Genomic DNA, 26,936 nt, shown 5'->3' on the forward strand with positions numbered 1-26,936 from the left:
GTATTACAAGGTATAAACATGCGTATACAAAGGAGCAGACGATAGAAAGCACATGCAATTTCAGTAAAATAGAGAAATAATTGACATTAAATGTCGTTTCTTTTAATTTTAGATGAAACTACAGTGTCAATTTATTATCCAAAATAATATTTCATTATAAAACGACATTTGCGTCATAACATAACCAAAAATAAAGGAGAATATAATCACAATGGAAAAGTTGAAATTTACCTTCGTTATCAAAGCCGCACAAGGAGGTAAGAGTAATTTTATGGCCGTAACCCAAATAGAAAATACATTGGGAGAAAAATTTGAGATCCCAGAGGATCAACAACCTACCTCACTCCATACCACATTAAAAGGAACGAGTGAGTTCGCAAGAGTAAAGGAAACGTTGACCAAACGACATGAAAAACGGAGCGTTTGGATTTTATTGACCCCAGAGCTAAACCAATGCTATATGGATAAGGCAGGAAATATGCTTTTTAAGGACACATTCCTTGAACAAATCCAAGACAAGGTTGAGCCAGAAGATGGGTTACTAAAAGACCTTTTAAAACAACTACTTGATGAAAAAAAGAAGAACAGCACAGAGAATTTAAGTAAAAAAGCTGAGAAATTCGTTATAGATAAATTTTCGAACAAAAACCCAAATGCGGAGCAGTGGATACGAGAATTTGATACTGAATGCAGAAGATTGGAGGTAAAAGAGAATCAGATGATTGAGATGTTTAAATTATTTCTAGACCGGTCGTGTCTTGACTGGTACTCGTCCATGATGCTGAAATTGACCATAAATTCAAATTGGGCAGAATGGAAAAACAATTTTATCGAAACCTACGCAAGTAAGGGTTGGGCACCTGTCAGGTATGCATTGGGGTATAAATACCATTCGGGGTCTCTGGTAGACTTCGCGGTAAAAAAAGAACGACTATTATTAGAAATTCGTAAAACCACGGACACGGGAATGCTGATCGACCTGATTACAACAGCTCTGCCAAACTTTATTACTGATAAGCTAGATCGTGAATCATTGAAAAAAACTGAAAACTTATTCGGCGCGTTGGGAAAACTGGAACACCTGGCGGAGAAAAAAAAAGAACGAAAAACCGATACCCAAAAGACCAAACCTGAGAAAAATGCATGCACAATATGTGAAAAAAATAATAAGCCCGGACGGCGCCACTCGGAATCGAACTGCTGGTTCAAGAATAAAGAAAATGGAGAACAAAAAAATGAAAAAATCAAACATGTCAATAACGCGGAATTAGAGGTAGAACTAGAACACGAGAGTCCAAAAAACTAATCTTGACACCACTGATTAAAATAAAAGTATTACTCAATGATTTCCTTGAATTGGACGGAATCTATGATTCCGGATCAAACGTGTCATTAATCAATTCAAAATTCTTGAAAAAAAAAGAACGTAGTCAATAATCAGGGAAATAATACTAATAATTTACAAACAATCAGTGGTGTAAAGAAAGCCGAAGGCTGGATAGAGGTAAAACTAAAAATTTTCGAAATGGAAAAAAAAATTAAAATATTTGTTGTTGATGATATGAATTTCAAATACGATCTCCTACTTGGTTTAGATTCAATAAAAGAATTCAAATTGACTCCCGACGAGAATTTAAACGTCAAACAGAGTTGTTTGAACACAAAAGAAATTGATAACCAAGAAAATATTTCAAAAGAAACGATAAAAAAGAATAATGATAGGAGATTTGTTATAAATTTCAATGAAAATATAGTAAAAGAAAATTTCCAAATTCAAATTAACCACTTATTATGTGAAGAAAAAAACGAAATAAATAAATTAGTTGAACGATACAAAAGTGTATCCGCCAAAGATAAATACGATATAGGGACAGTGCGGATCTATGAAGCTCACATAGATCTAGTCGTTGAAAAATACCCCAGTAAACGTCCATATAGGTGTACTATAGATGATAAAAAAGAAATAGAGGAGCAGATAGCGAAGCTGTTAGAAAGAGACCTGATCGAGGAGTCATATAGCCCCTTTGCTGCCCCAGTCACATTGGCATACAAACGGGACGAAGGGACGAAATCTAGACTGTGTATAGATTTTAGGGAATTGAACAAAATCGTAATACCTGAATCTCAACCTTTTCCTCTAATCGAGGACATAATGGAAAAAGCGCGAAATTGTAAATATTTTACAAAATTAGATATAAATTCTGCCTTTTGGTCAATTCCCCTAAAGATTACAGATAGGCAAAAGACAGCTTTCGTAACTCAAGAGGGTCACTTTCAATGGACCTGCTTACCGTTTGGCCTGAAAACTGCACCAGCAATTTTTCAACGGATATTAAGTAATATTATTAGGAAAAATAAACTAAAGGATTTCACAGTAAACTATATTGATGATGTTCTTGTTTTTTCTAAAAGTTTCGATGAACATGTGAATCACGTCGGCCAATTGCTGGAGGCTGTATTGAAGGAAGGATTTAGACTTAAATTTTCAAAATGCACGTTTGCGGAAAGTTCAGTAAAATACTTGGGCCACATAATAGAAAATAATAATATATATCCAATAAATGATAATTTAGTAGCTATAAAGGCCTTTCCGACCCCGAAAACTAGAAAAAATATTCGTCAATTCCTTGGAAAAATAAATTTTTATAACAAATATATCAAAGATAGCACAAAGATTCTGGAACCTTTGCATAATTTATTACGAAAAGATCAAAATTTTATATGGACAGAAAGATGTCAAAACTCATTTAATAATATAAAAAACCTTCTATGCTCAAAACCAGTGTTGGGGATCTTCGATCCGGATAAACAAATACACATATACACTGACGCAAGCATACAAGGACTCGGAGCGATTCTAAAACAGCCACAAGAAAACGGGGACGAAAAACCTATTGCATACTTTTCGAAAAAACTGACAAAAAGTCAAACCCAAAAGAAAGCTATTTACTTAGAATGTTTAGCTATAAAGGAGGCTATACAATACTGGCAATACCGACTAATGGGAAAGAGATTCACTATTTTTACTGACCACAAACCTCTGTTGCAAGTAAATATAAAATCACGAACAGATGAAGAACTCGGAAACATGACACTCTTTTTATCACAGTACAATTTTGATATCAAATATAATCCGGGAAAATATAATACTGAAGCCGATTGTTTGAGCCGGAATCCAGTTCTCGAACCAACCGAGGAAGAAGACAAAACCCTAAAAATTGTGAATCTCGTTAGCTTAAACGAAATCTTGGAAGACCAGAAAAAAAACCCAGATTTACAAACAAAAAAAGAGAAATTGGTACTAACAGATAAAATATATTATAAAAAAAAAAAAAAGACAAACAAAATTCTGCTATCGGAAAACATGGGCGTTGCATTAATAAAGAAAATTCATAACCATTACTGTCACATAGGTAGAGAACAAATAAAAAGCAAAATAAGCCCGTACTTCACGTTTAAAAATATGACAACACACATAAAAGAGAGTTGTAAGAAATGTACCATATGCATAAAAAATAAGACTAGAGGCCAGGAAAAGTTTGGATTAATGTCTCATTTAGGACCAGCAGAAAAACCTTTTGAAATAGTATCCATAGATACAATTGGTGGTTTCGGCGGTTCTAGATCAACGAAGAGATATTTGCATCTTCTAACAGACCATTTCACGCGATATGCCTATATCTTAACATCACAGACTCAATCGGCAAGAGACTTCACAAAACTCGTAGAAAATGTAATAAAATCGTACAAAATTGAAATAATACTAGCCGATCAATACCCTGGAATAAACTCTACAGAGTTTAAAGAGTTTCTACAGGAAAAAGGCATAAAAATAATATTCACTTCGGTTGATACTCCCTTTTCAAACGGCCTAAATGAGAGACTAAATCAAACGATGATTAATAGGATAAGATGTAAATATAATGAAGGAGAAACAAAAACTGCGTGGACAACAATAGCTCACGAATGCACAAAGCGTTACAACGAAACGGTGCATTCCGTGACAAAATTCAGTCCAAAATATTTGTTAGAGGGTGACGATGTAAAAATTCTGCCAAAAGAGCTGGATAAAGAACATAAAGACCTAAAACATGATAGAGAAATCGCGTTTACAAATAGTCAAAGGTCCCACAATTATAATAAGAAATTGTTTGATAAATCAAGAGTCGAGTATGAATTTAAGATCGGAGAAAAAGTATTTGTTGAAAACGGTAACAAACTGAATAGAAAGAAATTAAGCGAAATAAGAAGCGGTCCTTTTGAAATACTTGAGAAAATATCAAAATGTATCTTTAAAATAAGTGCAGGATATAAAAAAGCGGAATCAAATTTATTCCATGTATCAAAACTACTACCAGCTCCTAAAGATGAGATTAGGTAATTATAGAACTTTTTTTTGTACGTCAAAAAAACTCAGTCAAGGGGGGAGATGTAATGAAAAGAATATTCTTTCCATTCATTGTACATCTACTAACAGTAGATGTCACTAGGTACATTTAATATAATCGATAGAGGTCACCACATGTATTACAAGGTATAAACATGCGTATACAAAGGAGCAGACGATAGAAAGCACATGCAATTTCAGTAAAATAGAGAAATAATTGACATTAAATGTCGTTTCTTTTAATTTTAGATGAAACTACAGTGTCAATTTATTATCCAAAATAATATTTCATTATATACATATACACATGTAAGTAGAATTCAAATTCAAATCGTGATATTATCATTTATCAGTAAAAAGTGTGCGCGCACTGCTCTATATGTACATGCATATGCATATGTGTACGACATTGCCGAACAAATAATGCATACACAACATACATATTTACATGCGTTCACATGTACATAAATATGTCACCCGCAAAAATTACAAATATTGTTCTACAAAAACAACAATGGTTTCAAATAGCGTCAGCAGCGTCACAAGTCAATATGGCAGCCAAATAGTCGATGACCAAATATGTAGAAAAACTCCTAACAACAATATTTTCATTCATGAACGCAAGCGCACTTTCAACAGGCAAACTTGCTTCATTGATAAAAACAAACACTATCACATCTCCCCGAACAAGCCTTTGCCTACAAGCGTCTTTTCGCGACGATGACAAAAGCTAAAATCATAAATTTAACAATTTCTGATATTTGTATGAGAAGGAAAAAGTGACAACGCCGCAAATATAAGTATTCAAGTATTAGAATAAAATTGACAACATAGTTTATTTGTCGAATTTCAAGTCTAGAAATTTTTCAAAGAAAATATTCAATATTCTTCTGATTTTTGTGTACAGTCAGTCCCGGTTAAGTAGTACTCCGCTTAAATGAAAATCATCCCTCTTAACTGCCTATGTCTTGCTACATCTCACGGCTTGTTTTTTGGAAAACATAGAAATTATTGTTTTAAGTACCACTCGCTTAAGTATCCGCACTCGCTTATGTACCATATTATATTTTTATTTTTGACAAACCACAAAAATCTGTATCTTTGATTGTGGCACATAAACGGGATTGACTGTATTTATCAAGGAATGTGAAAAATAGTTTGTAGTTCTGAAGTATTTTTTCGCAGCTGCGTCGATATGTATGCAGGCTCACGCACAAACATACATATTTACGCTGGTTTGTTGGCGGAGCTGTACAGCGGCAAGGGAAGCGGTGACAAACGGCGGCCATTCGTTTATTTTTTTTCAGCACAGCTCATTGTTTGTCCGTGACAACGGAGTTTTTGTATGAATGGTTGTATATATTTACATTATGTCATTGTTGTATATATTTACATACAAAGTTGTGTGTAGACAAATGTACAAACATGATGCGAATGATTGTTTCAAATTTGTTTGCATGAACACAAAATTACATACATATATACATAAGTATGTGAATATGTGAACTTTATACGTACGGTTTTTTAAAATCTGTTTACATGCACACATAATTATATGCATATGACTTTTAAGATTTTATCAAAACGGGATTTTATCAAAAAAAATTTTATTATTACTGGTATGGTTTTTAAAAATCTGTTTATATGTACATACATATAATTACACTCATATGCGAATATGTGCGTCGGCTTGGTCTTCAAAATGTTATCAAAACCTCTAATGCGCAATATACATGTACCTATGTATATTTATTTAGGTAATAATTGAAATATATCATTATTATAAATTCCAACAGATTTAATGGAATTTATCATTAAATAGGTCAAATTGCGAATACATATGTATGTACACGGATAAGTTTGTTATCAACTACATATGTATAAGGAGAATATCTATAAATGATATCCATAGTCGTTTGCGCATTGTAAACACGCGAATCTGTAGGCGTACATTTGTAAACATTGAAATTAGCATCACTTTTCTCATTTAACAATGAAAATGCTCAATTCTGCTATTTTCGACCCCTTCATGTTAAATATTGGTGAAATCCGCTAATAATATTTTTGTGGTGAAATCCACTAATAGAAAACTCAGCCCCTCCAAAAAGAGGAACGTGATGACAATCGGCACACCATGAACCTTCTCTATAAATGTTCGTTCTCTGCTTTAACCCATTGTCTACTCTTTACTTTAACCCATTGTCGTTTATTTTTCATTATAGGTATTTGGGCCACTCTATCACATATATTAATCAGTTCTGTCATTTAAGAAATACATTTTATTTATAATTCAAAATTAAAACAAAGATCATATAGCAGACCTTCACATATATCACCCTTTTCACTATCGTCTGAATCAATTTGAATGGCTTCCTCTATACATTTCACAATATCTTTAATTAATTCGATTTTTTCGTCATACTCCATTTTCTAAAATATTTATATTATATTATGTATATTTGTATACATACATATTTGCAAATTACTTACCAAAAGATGAAATTAAATTTTTTAAATATATTCAAATTATTAATTTCAAAAAAATATACGCAAATGCAACGATGTACAACGAAGGAAAGAACACGAGTGCCGAAAAACGTCGCAGCGAACTGTTACGAATAAGAACACAAAGCGTGTTGCTGAACACTGGAAATTCCGCGCGATTCTCCCCTCCTCGTCGCCCCCTCGTCTATAAACCAAGAATTGCCGCAACAAAAGTTGCAGCGTGTAATAATACACAAAACAACCCAAACCATGCAACATAAATTATATGACAACACACACATGTATTGTATTGTATAGTTGAAAACAACCCCATGTGGTGTGCCGTACATACAGATATATATATATTTAATTAGAAAACTAAGAACTCAAAAATAGTATATAAGGTTAACAAATTTAAAAAACAAAATTAGAATGAAAGATTTCTCAGCGTGAATAAGGTCTTTGTTTTCCCCCCATCAGTGGTAAGGATCTAAAGAATCTTATTTAAGTTTAACGTTTGATCATACAAATCAAACAGTTTGATACTCGTACTACAAGTCAAACAGGCAGGTATAGGCTGGTTTCCACCCGAAAAATGGAGAGTCGCAGGCAGATGTTTCTCAAGGACAACCGCCCAATAGAATTAGGGACGGACGATGACTCACTCACAATTGTATATTTTTCTCGTACCTGTGCGCATGGAGCAAATAAAACAATATTCTAATGTTTTTTGTTCAAATCATAGTCACGGACGAGTGCATATTCGTATTTTCTATATTTAACCGTTCGATTCTGTACTGTGATACTGTCTCAAGTCTCTAAATTTGAGATTTTGAGTTAGAGACAATTTTTGAGACTTGAGACGATTTTGCTATTCTGTAAGTGACAGTCACAAAATCTATTACATTTCATTATTCAGGGATGTTTCTACACTTGAATGAAAATAAATATGTCGATAACAAATATTAAATTTTCTATAACATAGTCAAAAACATAATTATCAATAAAAATGAAAATATATGTTGACTCTGTTTCATAATATTTACGAAATTTATGTAAAAGTGATTTATTTTTAAACTTTTCGTGTTTGAGTTGCTAACAAAATATAAAAAAACGACAATCGATTAATATCTATGATGAACTCTATGCAGTACATTCAAAATGGCAGACCAGAGTTCTTTTCAGTTTTGTCACCTACTAACTATCAGGTCTCAAATTTGAGGCAATATTTTGAGACTAACGCTAGAGACTGTTTAGTGAATAGTAACTAGTCACAAATTGAGACTTTACCTCAAAATGTCAAAATGTCTCAAACTAGAGACTGGTTACAGAATCCTGCCATAGAATAACCATAGAAGATAAAGTGTTGAGATCTTTTTTGTATACAACTATCTTCTTCTTTACTGGCGTAGACACCGCTTACGCGATTATCGTTTCTTATTTTCGCTACGTGGCGCCAATTGGATATTTCAAGCGAAACTAGGTCCTTCTCAATGGTCTACTCAGTCCGAGTAGCACCTGTTGGCAAGAGTAATCCTGCGTCGGATTTCCAGGCTGACACTGTTGGTGGTGTTTATGCTGGTTCCCTAATATACGAAACTATCTACAACTTCAAAGTTATGACTGTCAAAAGTGACGTGGGAGACTAGTCGCGAATGCGACGACTGTTTGTTTGACGACAGGATATATTTCGTCGTACCCTCGTTCACTGCCAGACCCATTTGCTTTGCTTCCTTGTCAAGTCGGGAGAAAGCGGGACTAAAGTCGCGGGTGTTGAGGCCGATGATATTAATATATATAGCCAGGTCTAAAGCCACACTAATAAGGTCCAATCAGTTTGTTGACGGTGGGCTTTAATCTTTCACAAAATACGCTCGACAGAACCTTTTACGCGATGTTGAGGAGGCTTATCCCGCGGTAGTTGGCGCAGATTGTGAGGTCTCCCTTTTTGTGAATTTTGCAGAGCTTCCAATCGTTGGACATGCTTTCGTCCGACTATATTTTACAAAGAAGCTGATGCATACTCCTTATTAGTTCTTTGCAGCCGTGTTTGAATAACTCCGCCGGCAGCCCATCGGCTCCCGCTGCTTTGTTGTTCTTCAGGCGGGTAATTGCTGTTCGAACATCTTCATAGTCGGGAAATGGAACGTCTGCTCCATCGTCATCGATTGGGGAATCGGGTTCACCTTCTCCTGACATTGAACTTTCACTGTCATTCAGCAGGCTGGAGAAATGTTCCCTCATTACCCCTGTCACCCTGCTTGTCAAGCTCTTCATACTCAGGCATTTTGGCCTCTTTCATTCTCTGTCTGCAAATGCGCCTCGCTCCCTTCTTCAGCTCTCGGTACCTATCCCATCCCGCACGTGTTGGGGTCGATCGTAACGTTGCCAGGTAGGCAACCTGTTTTCTCTGCTGCGATACGGCACTCCTCGTCGTACCAGCTGTTCTTTTGCATTTTCCGAAAACCAATGGTTTCGGTTGCAGCTGTACGTAAGGAGTTTTAAATGCCGTCCCACAGTTCCTTTATACCGAGTGCTCTCAGAGAGCAAGAGTGCAAGTCGAGTAGAAAATCGTTCGGCTGTCTGTTTTGATTGCAGCTTCTCGACGTCGAATCTTCTTTGTGGTTTTTGACGTGCGTTTTTTGCTGCACAGAGGCCGGTGCGAATCTTGGCTGCAACAAGATAGTGGTCCGAGTCGATGTTAGGACCTCGTAGCGTACGCACATCTAAACACTCGAGACGTGTCTTCCGTCTATCACGCGCTAATAGAAGGCATCTTTGGTCACATCGTCCTTCTCTTCCGTCGGGGCGTGGGCGCAAATCAGCGATATGTTGAAGAACCTCGCTTTGTTGCGGATTGGAGCCAGACGTTCATTCACTGGAGTTAATGATAGTACTCGGCGACGGAGTCTCTCTCCCACCACGAATCCCACACCAAACTTGCGCTCCTTTATATGGCCAATGTAGTAAATGTCACAAAGGCCTACTCGTCTCTGTCCTTGTCCCGTCCATCGCATTTCTTGGACGACGGTGATGTCAGCCTTTATTTTCCCGAGGACATCAACCAGCTGGGCAGCGGCACCTTGCAAATTAAGGGACCGCACATTCCAAGTGCATGCCCTCAATTCCTAGTCCTTATTTTGTTTGCCATGGTCGTCATCAATTTTACTATCTAGAAATTTTGTTTGCACCATTTTTGGGTAGCTCTCATTGTTTTAGAGATATACGAAAAAACGCAAATTTGTGACCTTTGACTTCGAATAAAAAACAACGTACAAGTGGGATCGATGGGGACTTTTGACATGTCATTTGTAATGACGGATCCAAGGCCTGCACAAAAATCCGACTTGTTGGAAATTAATGCAAACTTGAGTCATAATTTAGCCTATTTTGACTGGACTACTAGTTTTTTCACCACTTTTGGCACAAGCACGTATGCGTACATAATGTATGTTAATATGTCACAAACAAAAAATTGAAATATTATTCTATGCAAAACAACAATCGTTTCAAATAGCATACGCATCACCAATCAAAATGGCAGTCTAATTGGCGAAGCTCAAATGTAACATATCCCCGAGCATGCCTTTGCCTGCAAGTGTCTTTTCGCGATAATAGCTAAAATCATCAATTAAAATACTATCAGATATTCTTTCTGGAAGGAAAAAAAAAACAGAAAAAAATTACGAAATTGGCAACATAGTTTTTGTCGATTTAAAATATTTGTCAATTATGCAATCACATACATAAACATTCATATTTACGATGGTTCGTTTGCAAAGCTGTTCGAGCCGCAAGTGAAGCGGTGACAATCGGTGATCGTTCGTTGGTTTCTTTCGCACGGATCGTATTTTCTACCAGCAATGTTTTGACGGTTTGTTGTGCGCGTCAACGAAAAGGCGGGGAGATGTGTACGGCACTTCTTATTTCATTATAAATGTCTATACATAAATATCTAGGTGGTATTTGCTTCTAAATACATTTTTACAATAGGGGTATTCTCTTGCTCTTGCAAAACCCTTGCACGGGGCAAGAATTGCATATATTTCCTCTTGGTGCACCGGCACAATAACAAACACACGCAGAAAACTATTTGTAATGGCTGCAATATATGTCAGACCAAAACCCATGTATATTTGCGTGCAATGTCACCCAAAAATATAATTGCAACCCTGTTTTAGCTGCCATTTTACATAAAGACATATTACGTCGTTAAATTGTTGAGGAAGGTAAGTAGAAACTTACGATGCCGGCCATATACTAGTGGGTATCAAACCCGCGAACTCACCCGTTGAATAGCGACGAAAGTGAAGTAGAGGATTCCGAATTCAAGCGACGAGATGGCAATCGATGCGTATATGCGCGCGGATCGTAATCAAAAGAGGCTGGTGCCTTGTCCGTCAGTCCCTTTTGTTCTTTTTTGTGCGGTGTCCTCATGTGTGTAAAATTCGTGATGTTGATATTGTGTGCGTGTGATGTGGAATGTGAAATGAAGATGTGGTGTAGAATGATGATGTGGTGTAGAATGATGATGTGGTGTAGAATGATGATGTGGTGAATGTAATGTGTGTGGTGTGGAAGTGTAATAGTGTGAGGGGGGTCTGAGACTCATTTAGCCATCCCGGCCCCCCTAGGCAACTGATTAGCCTAGGAGTCGCTGCAGCTGTTGCAGCGTTGCCACGACGCTGCTGAGACCCGTGGATCGCCGTGGTTGAGGTCTAGGCTGACGACGCCGAATAGACATTCCAACCCGCTGATGCACTCGCGTTACGGGTGGATGCCTTGTTACGTGGCTGCGAGGTATAGCTGGCCTATGATCGTCGCGCATCGCGGTGCGATGCAGCAGCGTGTGATGCGGCCGGTGGAAGATTTGGCACAGACCCCTCGACTCACACTCTTGCAACCTATGCGTCTGCGATAGGCAGTTCACACAGTGTCCGTGTGCCTGGGCAACTTGCTGCCTTTGTAACGGTCGCATCCCTCGAAAAATCCCACAATGATGCAAGCGATGTGGGCGTCGACATAAGGGGCATCTTATGCGATGCCCGTCCGGGACCCGGGTTGAGCGGTTGCCGGTGCTGTTGCCGGTGTTGTTGCCGGTGCTGTTGCAACGGCAGCTCGGGGCGCTGGGGTTGGCCCGGTGCGTTGCACGCTGGTAGCCGACCGAACGGTTGGCGTGGCTAACACTGGCGTATCTTCGTCCATGGTAATCTGTATAGAGAAGATTATTGGTTATAAATTTGTCATACAGTGAGATATGAGCCATCGTGCCACGATATGTGGCATGAATGGGTCGTCGTATTGATCGACCATTTTTGTTTAGTTTTCTTTACAGTTTGTTATTTTTGCGTACGGTTTGTTATTTTTTAACGGTTGGTATTGGCGTATTTTTCGTTTTCATTTCATTTAATGATTTTATTATATCGCGATATTATCGGTTCGGTTATTTCGGTTTTCGGATTCGCGATCATCGGAAGTTGGCAGAAAGCATAGCTTCACGAGCGGTCTGGTTAGCGTTCCGTTTTGCGTACGGAGATCAACGATTCGTATGTGACCGTCGGAGCCGTAATGTAGCTTTTCTATGCGGCCAAGCCGCCACTCGGTGGGTGGTAGACAATCATCGTGAATGAGGACACAGTCTCCAAGTTTAGGCGCTTGTTCAGGAGTCTTCCAGCGGTATCTTTTGTGGAGATCCTTTATGTATTCGTCCTTCCATCGGCGGCTGAAATCATAATGGAGAATCTTAATTCGTTCCCATCGATTTAATAGGGATAGCGACTCCACGCCTGGCTCAGGAATGGCCAGGATGGGTGCTCCTTTTAGAAAATGCCCTGGCGTTAAGCGGTGAAATCTGAGGGGTCTTGCGATAGTACTGTGAGTGGCCGTGAATTGAGAACGGCTTCAACTCGATTTAATAACGTCGTGAACTCTTCGTAATTGAATTTATAATTTCCAGCTACCCATTTGAAATGGGATTTAAAGCTTTTTACAGCTGGTTCCCATAAACCGCCCATATGAGGAGCGCTTCAGGGTATAAATTGCCAATTTATACCTTGAGGGGCGTACTTTTGTACGATGTCGAGTGACACTTGTTTTAAAAAATCCACAAATTGCTTTTCTGTGGCTCGTTGAGCTCCGATAAAGGTTTTGCCATTATCGCTCATGATTTTTGATGGGTAGCCACGTCGAGCGACGAAGCGAGCAAATGCCGCGAGAAAAGCCTCCGTCGTCAGATTACTACATAGCTCAAGGTGTACTGCCTTTGTCGTGAAACATACAAAGACAGCCACATAGCCTTTCATGAGAGTGGGAGACCTTAACATGGACGCCTTTACCTGGAAAGGCCCAGCAAAATCGACACCTGTTGTGGTGAAAGGCAGAGCGAAATTGCAGCGTTCCGGTGGAAGTGCTGCCATAATCTGCGTTCGCATCTTCTGCTTGTGCATAGTGCAAATCTTGCACGTGAAGATGCACTTCTTGATTTGCGGCTTAAGACGGGGGATATAATACTCCTGGCGTACCATCTGTTGCATGAGACGATGTTCGGCGTGTAGCATTAAAATGTGGATGTAGTGGAGGAACAGTGTGGCAAATGGTGGCCTCTCTGGGATTATTATGGGATGGCGTTCGTTATATGTTAGGCTCGAATTAGCAAGCCGACCATTGGCACGAAGCAGACCTTTCGTGTCCAGAAATGGGTTGAGGACTAAGAGTGAGCTCTTTTTATCAATCGGCTTCGATTCTCTTAGTAGCGATATATCGCGGCTGAAATAGCGCGCTTGTGTATATGTTATTAGTGCGACCTTTGCCTTTTGTAACTCTAGGTGCGTCACTGTGTTGCATGGGAAATTATGTGATCCCTTAACTTTGCTTTTGAGTTGTTCTATAAATATGAACATATAAGCAACTACTCTGAGAGCTCTTGGAAACGATGAAAATCGTTCAAGGATGTCGGTATCATCCAATAATGTGTGAAAGGTGGCGATTTTTCGACCTTCTGGGGCGATAATGTTGCGCATGGGGGATTGTGGCCAAGAATCAGGAGATTCTATCAACCATCGGGGGCCATTCCACCAGAGGGTGGTGGTGGCAATGTGCAGTGGCTGCCACCCTCTTGTACCTAGATCGGCAGGATTGTCAGCACTGGCTACGTGACGCCAAGTGGCTGATCCCACTAGGTCAAGTATTTGAGACGTTCGGTTAGAAATATACGTCTTCCATGCATGTGGTGGTTTTTTCAACCAGGCTAGTACAATTTCAGAATCGGACCACATATATAGTTTGCATTTCGTCATATTTAAATGCATTTGCACCATGGCTACTAATTTTGACAGTAGTAGTGCGCCACATAACTCAAGTCGTGGGAGACTTATAGTTTTCAAAGGTGCCACCTTTGCTTTTGCTACTAATAAGTGGCTTGTGGCCGTGGTGTCATTTTGCGTGCGCACATAGATAGTAGCGCAGTATGCCTTTTCTGAGGCGTCACAAAAGCCATGTAATTCGACTTTGTGTTCGGGGAAGTAGTTTACCCATCGTGGAATTTGTATCTGAGAAATATCATTCAGATTGTTTGCGAACTGGGACCATTTTTCTAAGCCAAGAGGTTTCACTTGTTCGTCCCAGTCGGTTCCATCTAGCCATAGTTCTTGTATTAAGATTTTAGCTTGGATCATAATTGGCGAAAGCCATCCTGCGGGGTCGAAAAGTTTTGCCACCGAGGATAAAATCTGTCTTTTTGTGATGGCTGATAATGCGGATATGGACTCTGTCGTGTATGAGAACTGGTCCGATATCGCATTCCATTGGATGCCTAGTGTTTTTGTTGTATTTTCCTTTTCGAATATAAGGAAATTAGTGTCCAACAAATTTTCGTTTGGAATATTTTTGATTATATTTGGGTGATTTGCCGTAATCTTTTTTAATGGAAACCCTGCGGAATTGAGGGCTTTTATTACCTGTGATAAGGCCTCGTATGCTTGTGGAAGAGTGTGACTTCCAGACAGAATATCGTCTACATACGTTTGAGTTTTCAACACTTTAGTTGCCAGAGGAAATTCTGACTTTGTGTTGTCTGCCAATTCGTGGAGTGTTCGAATGGCTAGATATGGTGCAGAGTTAACGCCAAATGTAACTGTTTTCAGTTTGAAGTCGCGTAAAGGACTGGTGGGGGATCTTCGGAACATGATACGTTGAAAACCTTGGTCGTCTTTATGTACGCCTATTTGCCGATACATTTTCCCAACGTCCCCATTGAATACGTATTTGAATATACGCCAATTTAATATCAGAAGCATTAAATCTGGTTGGAGTGTGGGTCCCGTAAATAGGATATCATTTAGGGAATTCCCTGAATTGGTGGTTTTCGAGGCATTAAAAACAACTCTTACCTTTGTTGTGTTTTTGTCTGGCTTTACTACTGCGTGATGTGGCAGGTAAAAGGAGTAGTAATTGCCGTTGACGATTTTCTCCCCTGGGTTTACTTCCTCCATGTGATCTAACTGGAGGTATTCTTCTAACACACCATCGTATTCAGATTTGAGTTCGCCTTTTTTAAGTAGGTTTCTTTCCATACTTAGAAACTGCTGAATTGCAGAGGTGCGAGAGTGACCTAAGGCGAGTGTGTTAGGAAATTGTTGCTTAAGTGGTAGTCGGACGACGTACTGACCATTTTCTGATCTAGTAGTTGTGGCTTTGTAAAAATCCTCACAATACTGATCTTCAGGGGTTGTGACTGATATGGGGGGGAGTTCTTCTAGTTCCCAAAACTTTCTCAATTTTGAATTGAGGTACTCATTTGAGACTTCCTCAACTTGAGTTGTCAATGTTGTAACTGGTTCCGCAACTAGTCCGCTTAGGACCAATCCGAAAATGGTATTTTGCGCCAGAAGTGTTTTAGTAATTTTCTCAATACCTTCGAGAATAATTTGTGGTATGAGATCGCTGCCTAATAGGAGATCTATTTGAGCGGGAGTGTTGCAGTTGGGGTCTGCTAACTTAAGGTGTGAAACCTTTTGCCAATGCTTGCTATTTATGTATATGATAGCTTGGTAGCATGTTGGTTAATTGCGGTAAGACAATAGCTTCTGCTTGTATGCTCTTATCCGCTTTGGGGTAAAAGAGGGTAATGGGGCAGATTTTATTTGAGTTTTGAACAACAAAGTTGGCCAGTTTTGTTGGTAACTGTAGCCTATTTTGTGCCCTAGACGCTATAAATGATCGTTGTGATCCTTGGTCAGTTCTCCTCGGTGTTCGATGGAGACAACTGCTGTGGGTAATAGTACCCTACTGTGATTTTCGCTATGTAGCGTTTGGGTTTTCAACGCCTTTGAGCAGCATGGTGCTTCTTGGCAGTTTTCAGAATTTGTTGTGGCAACTAATCCTGTTGCTCGTTTTACGTTTGCATTGTTCGGGGGTGAGCTGGAAAAATTTGTTATGTGTAACATTGAATGATGTCTTTTATGGCAGTAAACGCAATTAAATTTGCTTTCGCAATCTTTAAGCGTATGCGCATGTGACAGACAATTGGTACATAATTTTTTCGTTCTTACGAAATTGTTTCGATCGCTAACATTCATTTTTTTGAATTTTTCGCACAATTTTAGTTTGTGACCTCCTCTGCACAGTTCGCATGACGTTTGTTTATATTGTTCGGAAGAGAACGATTGATTTTTAAAAAAGCTTCTATTTAAATTATTGTGGCTACTTGCTTGGGGTCTATTGAAGCTTCTATTGAGATCGTTTTGAACGTTTTTCGTTCTGACTAGTTTTTTATCTACCCTTTCTGCAATTTCGTATTGGGTAGTAAGAAATTCTTTCATTTGCTGCCACGTTGGGCACTTTCTTCGCGATGAGAGCGATTGCTCCCACAAAAGTAACGATTTTTCTGGTAATGCAGCTGTGCATATATTTACCAGAATGGGGTCCCAATTATTTGTGGGAGTATTCTGTGTCGATAAAATTGACAAACAATTTGAAACCGTAGATTGAAGCTTTATGAACTCTTCACTGGTTTCTTTCTGAATTTTTGGTAAATTCATTAGTATCGTCACTTGCTTGTCGAATAATATTCTCTCGTTTTCGTAACGTGCTTTAAGAGCTTCCCAAGCAAAAATTAAATTTTCGTCATTGAGAGCGAACTGTTTGACTATTACGCCTGCCTGACCTTTGGTTTTGTATCTGAGGTTATACAATTTCTGCGCTTGTGATAATTTAGGATGGTTGATGTACACAGCTGTAAACATGTCCCGGAAGGACGGCCACTGTTCATAACCACCATGAAATATATCTGTGTCGCATACTGGCACTTTGAGGTGAATGCCTGAACTTGCCTCTTGGGCTTGTCGTTGTGGCAGCTCTACTCTCGGTTGTGGAGTAGGTGCAATTGCTCTTAATAGCTTTAGTTGATCAGAAATCATTGCCTTTGTGTCTTCGAACTGGTCTAGGCAGTGTTCATACTTGGTGTATGCCGAGGATTTAAAATTTTCCGGTAGATCTGAGTCGTCAGATTCTACGATTGCGTCATATGCCGCTTGGAGACGTGTCCAGAAATTGTCTAAATTATCTTTTTTGATTTCTAAGACCGATTCAGAATTGTCTTGAATCGATGAAGATGAAAATCGAGTGCAGTATCGTATCAAACTGTCACTCTCAGCAATGAACTTTGTATAAGAAATGTCTTTACCCCTCTTTAGTTTTGTAGCACCTTGCTTTGAGCGTGTAGCTTCTGCCGGTGTACACGGACTTTTTTCGTCTGAAATCATTTTTGGGATTTTTAGCAACTGAGTTGTTTTGGATTCCTTTGAGTCTGAGCTCATTTAAAAGATGTATAGAATAAATTAAAACGTCTTAGTGAAAACTAGACTTGTAGCTGATTAGAAAAAGTTTCGTATATAAGATGTTGAATAAAAGACTCTTTTGTATGTAAGAGTTTCAAACAAATAAATAAAACCAATGGCTTTTTGATAAACCGAGATTTTAAAAATATTTTCGTATATATGTATATGTATATGTATTTATTTATATGATCAGACGAGAACTCTTTTAAGTAAATAAGAGTTTTGAACGAAATTGAAGTATAAGAAAACGCTTTACGTATTTGATAATATGCACGATCGCGAACTCTTTTACGTTAATAAGAGTTTTAAAATTAAGTAAATAATTGATCGCTTAAATTGGATTTAATTATTACTCTTATTATTACTTTTTTTTTTTAATGACCGGAAATATTTTATATGTATTATTTTTCTATATATATATTTGTTTGATATATAGTTTAAGTCCAAATGCCCTATAGGGTATACCTATAGATGGATATTTTATTTGTTATGTGCTAATGAGCGCTCGTATTAGAGATCACTGCACTTTGTACATATGCATGTATGTACATATGTATTACGCTTTGTTTTTTACACAATCCTGCTTGTTTTTGTTGATCAAAAATCAAGGGGTATTGCGGGAAATATGCCAATGTGGACTTTGAATATATTTTACACGCAATCCTGCTTGGTTTTGTTAGCCAAAATCCAAGGGGTATCGCGGAGCATATGCCAATGTGGACTTTGAAGTAATTAGCGTATCTACATACGTGACAATACACTTACATATGTACTAATTCATATGTACTAATTTTGTGTTTTTTATAAAAATTCTTTTTATTATTTTTATTGTTGTATAATTTGTACCCAATGTCGATTGGGTACTTCTTCTAGTAAATTTTTCAGAAAATTTTGTATATACATATGTATGCGCCCGTAAGTATAATATATATGTATATGCGTATATATAGTATATATGTATATATGTTCGCGGTACGAATAAGCCACGAAAAGAGAATTAACCGACCGCAGGTAATTTTCTCAAATTCACGTGTTTGTTAGTATGTAATTTGCATTACTGAGCAGCATATACATATGTCTGTACATAGGTATATATGTTCGCAGTGAGAAAAGGCCGCGAACAGAATATTTAATGCTATTCTGCTTTTAGAAAGTATGTATGTACGTATGTATACTAGTAATGAGCAAGTTATGCTGTTGTTATATTATAGAAATATACATATGTGACATATATGTATGTATGTATGGTTTAATTTGCATATACATATGCTTTTGTTTCTTGCTGGTGATTGCCGTAGCTTCCTTTTAAGCAATCCTGCTTATACTTGATTAAGTATAAGGGGTCTTGCGGGAGTTTCTGTAAGTAAATACTTGCAACAAAATGTTTGTTGTTATGGCTTTTGGGATAATTTTTGTGTTATAACACAACGGTAAGCATTAGCGGCAATCACTAATCCGCTATAAACAGTACCAAACTGTTTTGTTAGCGGTTTTCGGTTTTTCCCGGAAAATTAACCGAGTACCGAAAACAGTTTGGTAACGGTTTTCACTACGTTTTTGGACCGGAAATTTGGTCAGATATTATATTATGTATATGTATGTGGTTTATGCGTATGTTATTTCCCACACTGCACTCTTGTCACCACTTTGTATTCTTTTATGTTTTCAGTTGCACTTTTTCATATCCACATGAAATTTTATTTTTAACACATATGTATATCCCAGTTTTCTCAACTGTACACCACCGTTGTTTTTTTTTGTTTTTTGGTTCGTTGCCACCAACTGCAAGCTTTTTGTATTTTTTTTTTCCAATATTCACCAACTGTTTTTTTCGATTTTTTCAACAGCTTTCTCAACCGTATCACAAACGGTTTTTTTGTTTTTTTTTCACACTTTTATTTTATTTAGTTAACGCGTCACCGTGACCGATATGTTATTTTGTGTTTTTGTTTTTTTCCAATTTTTTATTTTTTTTTTCACACTTTTAACGCGTCACCATGACCGATATATCTATTATTTGTGTTAAAAATAGTGCCGTCCGGTACGGCTCGAAGGACCATAGAAACTTACGATGCCGGCCATATACTAGTGGGTATCAAACCCGCGAACTCACCCGTTGAATAGCGACGAAAGTGAAGTAGAGGATTCCGAATTCAAGCGACGAGATGGCAATCGATGCGTATATGCGCGCGGATCGTAATCAAAAGAGGCTGGTGCCTTGTCCGTCAGTCCCTTTTGTTCTTTTTTGTGCGGTGTCTTCATGTGTGTAAAATTCGTGATGTTGGTATTGTGTGCGTGTGATGTGGAATGTGAAATGAAGATGTGGTGTAGAATGATGATGTGGTGTAGAATGATGATGTGGTGAATGTAATGTGTGTGGTGTGGAAGTGTAATAATGTGAGGGAGGTCTGAGACTCATTTAGCCAGTAAGTTTTAAATAGATTTCCTAATTTTTATTTAGATTATAAAGATTTGTTACAGTTTTTTTTTGTTAAAAATGTATGCAGAAGGTGCGCCAATTAACAATAACCTTGCATAATAGTCATTCACAATAAATTGACCGAATCCGCCGTTCATATATCACTAGATTCTGCAATGGGTACTCTCGTGCAATAGTATATTTCGGTATAGTATTTTTGCAATCTGCAATCTTGCAAGAGCAAGCGAATATCCCTAATATATGAATATCAACGAAATTGCCTGGTTAAGAAAACATGTTAACAACGTAAGATCAAAAATGTTGTAATAAAAATAAAAAAAAATATAAAAATTTATAAGAAATAAAGAAATCGCATGACATAAATATATTCATTCGTCGATTGGTCAACAATATTCTCTGGTTGATCATGTTAACAAAGCCGTAATTCTACAGATTCTTTTCCGTTAAAATCAAAAAACAAACAATGTTAACTTTTAATGGAGTAAATTCTATCGTCGCGAGGTGAGTTCCCTGGTTAAAATTTTACAAATGTTTACAGTCGAAAAGATGCAAGTCTCATTATTTTATGTCCTCTGAATTTATTATACAAACAAAACACAAACAAGAAGCTTTCCTTTGTTATAGTTTCGCCTTGGTTTTCAGCTATAGATATTTTTAAAAGATTTATTCGTCATTTAAAAAATTATCAAATAAGAGCTTACCTGTTGAAACGCCAAAATTGTCCACAAAATTGCGTATTTGCCGGCTTCTTGAAAAATTATTTATTCGCCTTTCTTCTTTTAACATGTTAATATTTCGGTATGCGTGGATATGGATAGATTTAATTCTTTCCAACTTTAGGATTATCTTCTTCTTCTTAATTGGCGTAGACACCGTTTACGCGATTATAGCCGAGTTAACAACAGCGCGCCAATCGTTTCTTCTTTTCGCTACGTGGCGCCAATTGGATATTCCAAGCGAAGCCAGGTCCTTCTCCACTTGGTCCTTCCAACGGAGTGGAGGTCTTCCTCTTCCTCTGCTTCCTCCGGCGGGTACTTCGTCGAATTCTTTCAGAGCTGGAGTGTTTTCGTCCATCCGGACAACATGACCTAGCCAGCGTAGCCGCTGTTTTTTAATTCGCTGAACTATGTCGATGTCGTCGTATATCTCGTACAGCTCATCGTTCCATCGAATGCGGTATTCGCCGTGGCTAACGCGCAAAGGACCATAAATCTTTCGCAGAACTTTTCTCGAAAACTCGCAACGTCAACTCATCCGTTGTTGACATCGTCCAAGACTCTGCACAATATAGCAGGACGGGAATCACTCATAATTATAGAGTTTGGTTTTTGTTCGTCGAGGAAGGACTTTGCTTCTCAATTGCCTACTAAGTCCGAAGTAACAGCTGTTGGCAAGAGTTATTCTGCGTTGGATTTCTAGGCTGACATTGTTGGTGGTGTTTACGCTTCTTCCAAGATAGACGAAATTATCTACAACTTCAAAGTTATGACTGTCAACAGTGACGTGAGTGCCAAGTCGCGAGCGTGACGGCTGTTTATTTGATGACAGGAGATATTTCGTCTTGCCCTCGTTCACAGCCAGACCCATTTCTTTTGCTTCCTTGTCCAGCCTAAAGAAAGCAGAACTAACGGCGCGGGTGTTTAGGCCGATGATATCAATATCATCGGCATACGCCAGCAGCTGTACACTCTTATAGAAGATGGTACCTTTTCTATTTAGTTCTGCGGCTCGAACTATTTTCTCCAGAAGCAGGTTCAAGAAGTCGCACGATAGGGAGTCGCCTTGTCTGAAACCTCGTTTGGTATCGAACGGCTCGGAGAGATCCTTCCCGATCCTGACGGAGCTTGTGGTGTTAGTCAACGTCAGTTTACACAGCCGTATGAATTTTGCGGGAATACCAAATTGAGACATCGCGGCATAAAGGCAGCTCCTTTTCGTGCTGTCGAAAGCAGCTTTGAAATCGGCGAAGAGGTGGTGTGTGTCGATTCTCCTTTCACGGGTCTTTTCCAAGATTTGGCGCATGGTGATAAGGTCCAATCAGTTTGTTGACGGTAGGCTTTAATCTTTCACAAAATACGCTCGATAGAACCTTATATGCGATGTTAAGGAGGCTAATCCCACGGTAGTTGGCGCAGATTATTGGGTCTCCTTTTTTATGGATTGGGCATAGCACACTTAAATTCCAATCGTTGGGCATGCTTTCGTCAGACTATATTTTACAAAGAAGCTGATGCATCATCATCAGTTCTTCGCCGCCGTGTTTGAATAGCTCGGCCGGCAATCCGTCGGCTCCTGCCGCTTTGTTGTTCTTCAGGCGGGCAATTGCTATTCAAACTCCTTCATGGTCGGGTAATGGAACGTCTGCTCCATCGTCATCGATTGGGGAATCGGGTTCTCCTTCTCCTGGTGTTGTGCGTTCACTGCCATTCAGCAGGCTGGAGAAGTGTTCCCTCCATAATTTAACTATGCTCTGGGCATCAGTGTCTAGGCCCCTGTCGGCCAGCTTATCAAGCTCTTCGTACTCACGTATTTCGGCCTCTTTCTTCTTCTGTCTGCAAACGCGTCTCGCTTCCCTCTTCAACTCGCGGTATCTATCCCATCCCGCACGTGTAGTGGTCGAACGTAACGTTGCGAGGTAGGCAGCCTGTTTTCTCTCCGCTGCGACACAGCACTCCTCGTCGTACCAGCTGTTCTTTTGCACTTTCCGAAAACCAATGGTTTCGGTTGCAGCTGTACGTAAGGAGTTCGAAAGCCGTCCCACAGTTCCCCTATACCGAGTTGTTGACGAGTGCTCTCAGAGAGCAGGAGTGCAAGCCGAGTAGAAAATCGTTCGGCTGTCCGGCGAAGTCAATCAGCCTCAACCCATTTGGGGATGTTTCGTCGTGGAGGCTGAATTTACCGACCGTAGTGCGAAAGATACCTTCTTTTCCCACCCTGGCGTTAAAGTCGCCAAGCACGATTTTGACATCGTGGCGGGGGCAGCCTTCATAAGTACGCTCCAAGAACTCATAAAAGGCATCTTTGGTCACATCGTCCTTCTCTTCCGTCGGGGCGTGGGCGCAAATCAGCGACATGTTGAAGACCCTCGCTTTGATGCGGATTGTGGCTAGACGTTCATTCACCGCAGTGAATGATAGTACTCGGCGACGGAGTCTCTCTCCCACCACGTATCCTATACCAAACTTGTGCTCCTTTATATGGCCACTGTAGTAAATGTCACAAGGACCTACTCGTCTCTGTCCTTGTTCCGTCCATCGCATCTCTTGGACGGCGGTGATGTCAGCCTTTATTTGTACGAGGACATCAACCAGCTGGGCAGCGGCACCTTCCCAATTAAGGGACCGGACATTCCGGGTGCATGCCCTCAATTTGTAGTCCTTATTTCGTTTGCCATGGTCGTCATCAGAAGGGGGTCTCTCATCCGAGGCTGGTTATACTTATTCACTGGGGGTGTTTTTTTACGTGGCGGGTCCCAAACCCAGCGCACAACCCTATGCAGGGGATGTTTCGCCTTCTCACGGATGTTCTTAGGCTACCCAGAGGATACTTGGTCAAAGACCGGAAGTAGTGAGCTGCTTGAGCCATGTGTAAAAGAATCGTTTCTGGCCACTCCCAAGTAAATGGCGATCAGAGAACTTTCCTCACTTGCGTGAACTTCTACACATGACTCAATCCATTTAGGATTATCTATTCAATTAAAAATGACAGTGAACATTCATGTGTGGAAAAGCAGCTGGAAAAGTATGATTGTGTTTGTGATATGATATGCATAGAAGCAATCAATTCGATGTAAACCATATATAATATATAAATTTATTAACTTAGTTAAGAACATAAAGCAACTAAAAATAATATTTCACTTCATTCCTATTGATGTATTATATTATGGAATAAAATTATATATTTAATTCAGTCATTTCATTTCATTTGAATTTATTTTCTTCTGGCATTTCAGAACTTTCTAGGATTAAATTTTTAATGTCTCCAAAAGCCTCTAGTTATAGAAAGAAGAATGACACAACGAATCTTAGACAGAGGCATCGTTAAGGAGTGTTTAATACTAGTAAGATTGCGCGAACACTTCCTCATTTTCAATTGAATTTTCAATATCCTTGTCGGACATGGTTCCAAAGCAGACAAATGCAATATCGCATTGAATGTATTCGTTTTGAACTATGCACCATTCACAGTACGCCTTGTAGTGCAGTCCTGTTTCATCGGTATTAAATATGCAATCGGGAGGAAATTTGTCAAAAAAAATATGCGAACGATCGCCGGTTGTCACCGCTTCCCTTGCCGCTGTAACAGCTTCGCCTACAAACTAGCGTAAACATTTATGTTTATGTATGACCGTGCATACGTATCGACGCCGATTATTGCAAGCCACGGAAAAAATTTTAGAAATGATAAATATTTTAAGTCAACAAGAACTATGTTGCCACTTTTGTCACTCTTTTCTTTGTTTTGCGAGTTTGCGGGGTTATCAGTTTTCTCTTCTAGAAGAAACATCCGAAAGTTTTTAATTTATGATTTTTGCTTCATGAATGAAATTGTTTTTGTTGTAAGATTTACTACATTTGGGCTTCGAACATTTGGCTGCCATATTGACTTGTGACGCCGCTGATGCTATTTGAGACAATTGTGGTCAGAGATAAAGAGATGTCCAACTCCTCTCTCACTGGAAGTGAGAGAACAATTGCTAAACGTCAAAACCTCCTGAACTTTGACAGTTGATCGAGTTCAGGAGGTTTTGACAGATTGAAATCTTACCAAAAAAATATGTAAACGAAGGGATTTGTTGCATCGTTCAGGACCACTTATAAAAAATGTTAAACAATGTAAATTAAGTAAACTTGTGAAACTTAAAGGTATTTGATGAAACGTTTTGTAATTCGAAGCATCATAGTATTATTTTCAATGAAAATGATTAAAAACATTTAATGGGTTCTAATATACTTTAAGAAGATTTAAATAGTTTCTCCATGCCCAAAAATTATTATTTTGTCCAATCTGGCCATAATGGAAAATGGACGCTAATTTTGAAGCGCTCTCACACTGGAATAAGTTGGACATCCCTTTATTCCTGATTGTGGTTTTTGTAGAACAATGTTTGTAGTTTTCGCTGGTGACATATTTACATGTGCTTGGAGATATACATATGTAAATGTGTTTGTGTATGCATTATTTGTGTGCCAATGTCATGCGCACATATTTATGTTTGTACATACATATATAGTAGTATGAGCAGCGCGCGAGTTAAGGATTGTATTCCTTATAATAGTAACAAACATCAAAACAACCTTTTGTTTCAGTAAACAGAATGCAGAAACAACCTTGAGTTCCAACAATTGAAATGCACTATCACTACAACAATCAATCCTAAACAAACAAGTATCAAAACAACATTGAGTTTGAGTACCGCAACAATCTTATCATAAAACAAAGCAAATGTTTTTAAGCAAACAATATATACAAGTATGTAAACAAACCTAAACATATAATACAATCTGTAATTAAACAAACTATCAACTAGTAATAAGTAAACATACTAGTTAGTAGGGTGGTCCTTATATGTATCAAAAAATTTTTTTTTTTAATTTTTGTCCGGGCACCATCTCAATTGCTTTTCTATGCTAAGAAACACTCTCAGTATTTTTATTTAATTTTTAAAATAATATTTAGAGGTCGCTACCAATGTTTTAATTTTAATTTAAAACAATAAAATCACTATATTAATCACTAACTTTTATTTATTGATATAAAACATTTACATGCAAAATTTAAGTAAACAATACAAATAAGAGTATGTTTTAATACTGAAATTGTGTAAAATCAGGATAGAAGTGTTGATTTTTTTGAATCAGGATATTTCTGTCTGTAGTCTTTTATCAACAAAAGCAAATACTGCTTTTGCTCTTCATCGTTTGTTATCAATTTATTATATTCCTCCATTAAGGCAACACCACGCTCAGCAATATCATTCACTACCCGCATAGAATGGACGATTGCTTTTGCAGCCTTAAAATCAGAATCATCTTTCCAAGTTTCAACGTCTTTACTCAAAAACTGTGATGAGATGCCCAGTATATGAAAAAATCGTAAAGAGTTGCTAGTCACAAAATATTCTATGCTTTTTTCACTGATGTGTTCGACATCAATGCTTTTTCTTTTTGGACAATTCGCTACACCTTTGTTTTTTAGTGCATTTACCATCTTTTTCTTATCTTGAGCTGATAGTTCATGGTCGAAAAATGCAAAAGACACCAACTCTTCTGATAAGTACCATAAATGGCCCAGTATTTTTTTCATAGTAATTTTGGCTATTACTGGGTTTATATTTTTAAAGGAGTCAAGGTCTTTTAATAATTGTAAGTCGTTTCTTGGTGCTGAATATCCGATAGCAGCTTGAAACCAGTATTTTACATATATCATGATTGTAAAAATACATATATCTTTGATTGCTTTTTCTTCTTTCTTTGAAAGCTTAAACTGATGTCGAAAAAGGAAAATTTTCAAGCAGTACATGGCTTTAGCCATCCACCTAGCGCGATGAAGGCCAGCAGGCCTCCTAAATGATACTCCTTTTTCAGGAATTCCTCCCAAGTAAGTGATCGTAAGATTCAGCAACTCTTTATAGTCATCTCGAGGTTGATATATATGGAGTTGGTTTTGTGCAAAAGAAATCCTGTCTTCAGCAATATTTTCTATGATCTTGAAGGACGTGGTATCATGAATTACTGTTTTATAATCATTTTGGTCAATTTTTTCCCAATTTTTTTTAAACCTTTTA

At 38.3% G+C, this 26,936-nt stretch overlaps 1 protein-coding gene across 1 annotated transcript; it reads left to right on the top strand.

The window, feature by feature from the left end:
* The first annotated feature begins 3,341 nt into the window (after positions 1–3,341).
* LOC120769518 lies at positions 3,342–25,505 on the top strand. The gene is made up of 2 exons (XM_040096556.1): positions 3,342–4,696; positions 25,459–25,505. The coding sequence occupies exon 1, from the start codon at positions 3,365–3,367 to the stop codon at positions 4,379–4,381; it is 1,017 nt and encodes a 338-aa protein (XP_039952490.1). The 5' UTR covers positions 3,342–3,364; the 3' UTR covers positions 4,382–4,696; positions 25,459–25,505.
* Positions 25,506–26,936: the final 1,431 nt, after the last annotated feature.

Source organism: Bactrocera tryoni, chromosome 2 (genome assembly GCF_016617805.1).
Source record: "Bactrocera tryoni isolate S06 chromosome 2, CSIRO_BtryS06_freeze2, whole genome shotgun sequence".
Classification (NCBI taxonomy): domain Eukaryota; kingdom Metazoa; phylum Arthropoda; class Insecta; order Diptera; family Tephritidae; genus Bactrocera; species Bactrocera tryoni.

Bases quoted from the DNA above. Each gene is read 5' to 3' on its own strand.
- LOC120769518 (XM_040096556.1), top strand. From the start codon at position 3,365: ATGGGCGTTGCATTAATAAAGAAAATTCATAACCATTACTGTCACATA.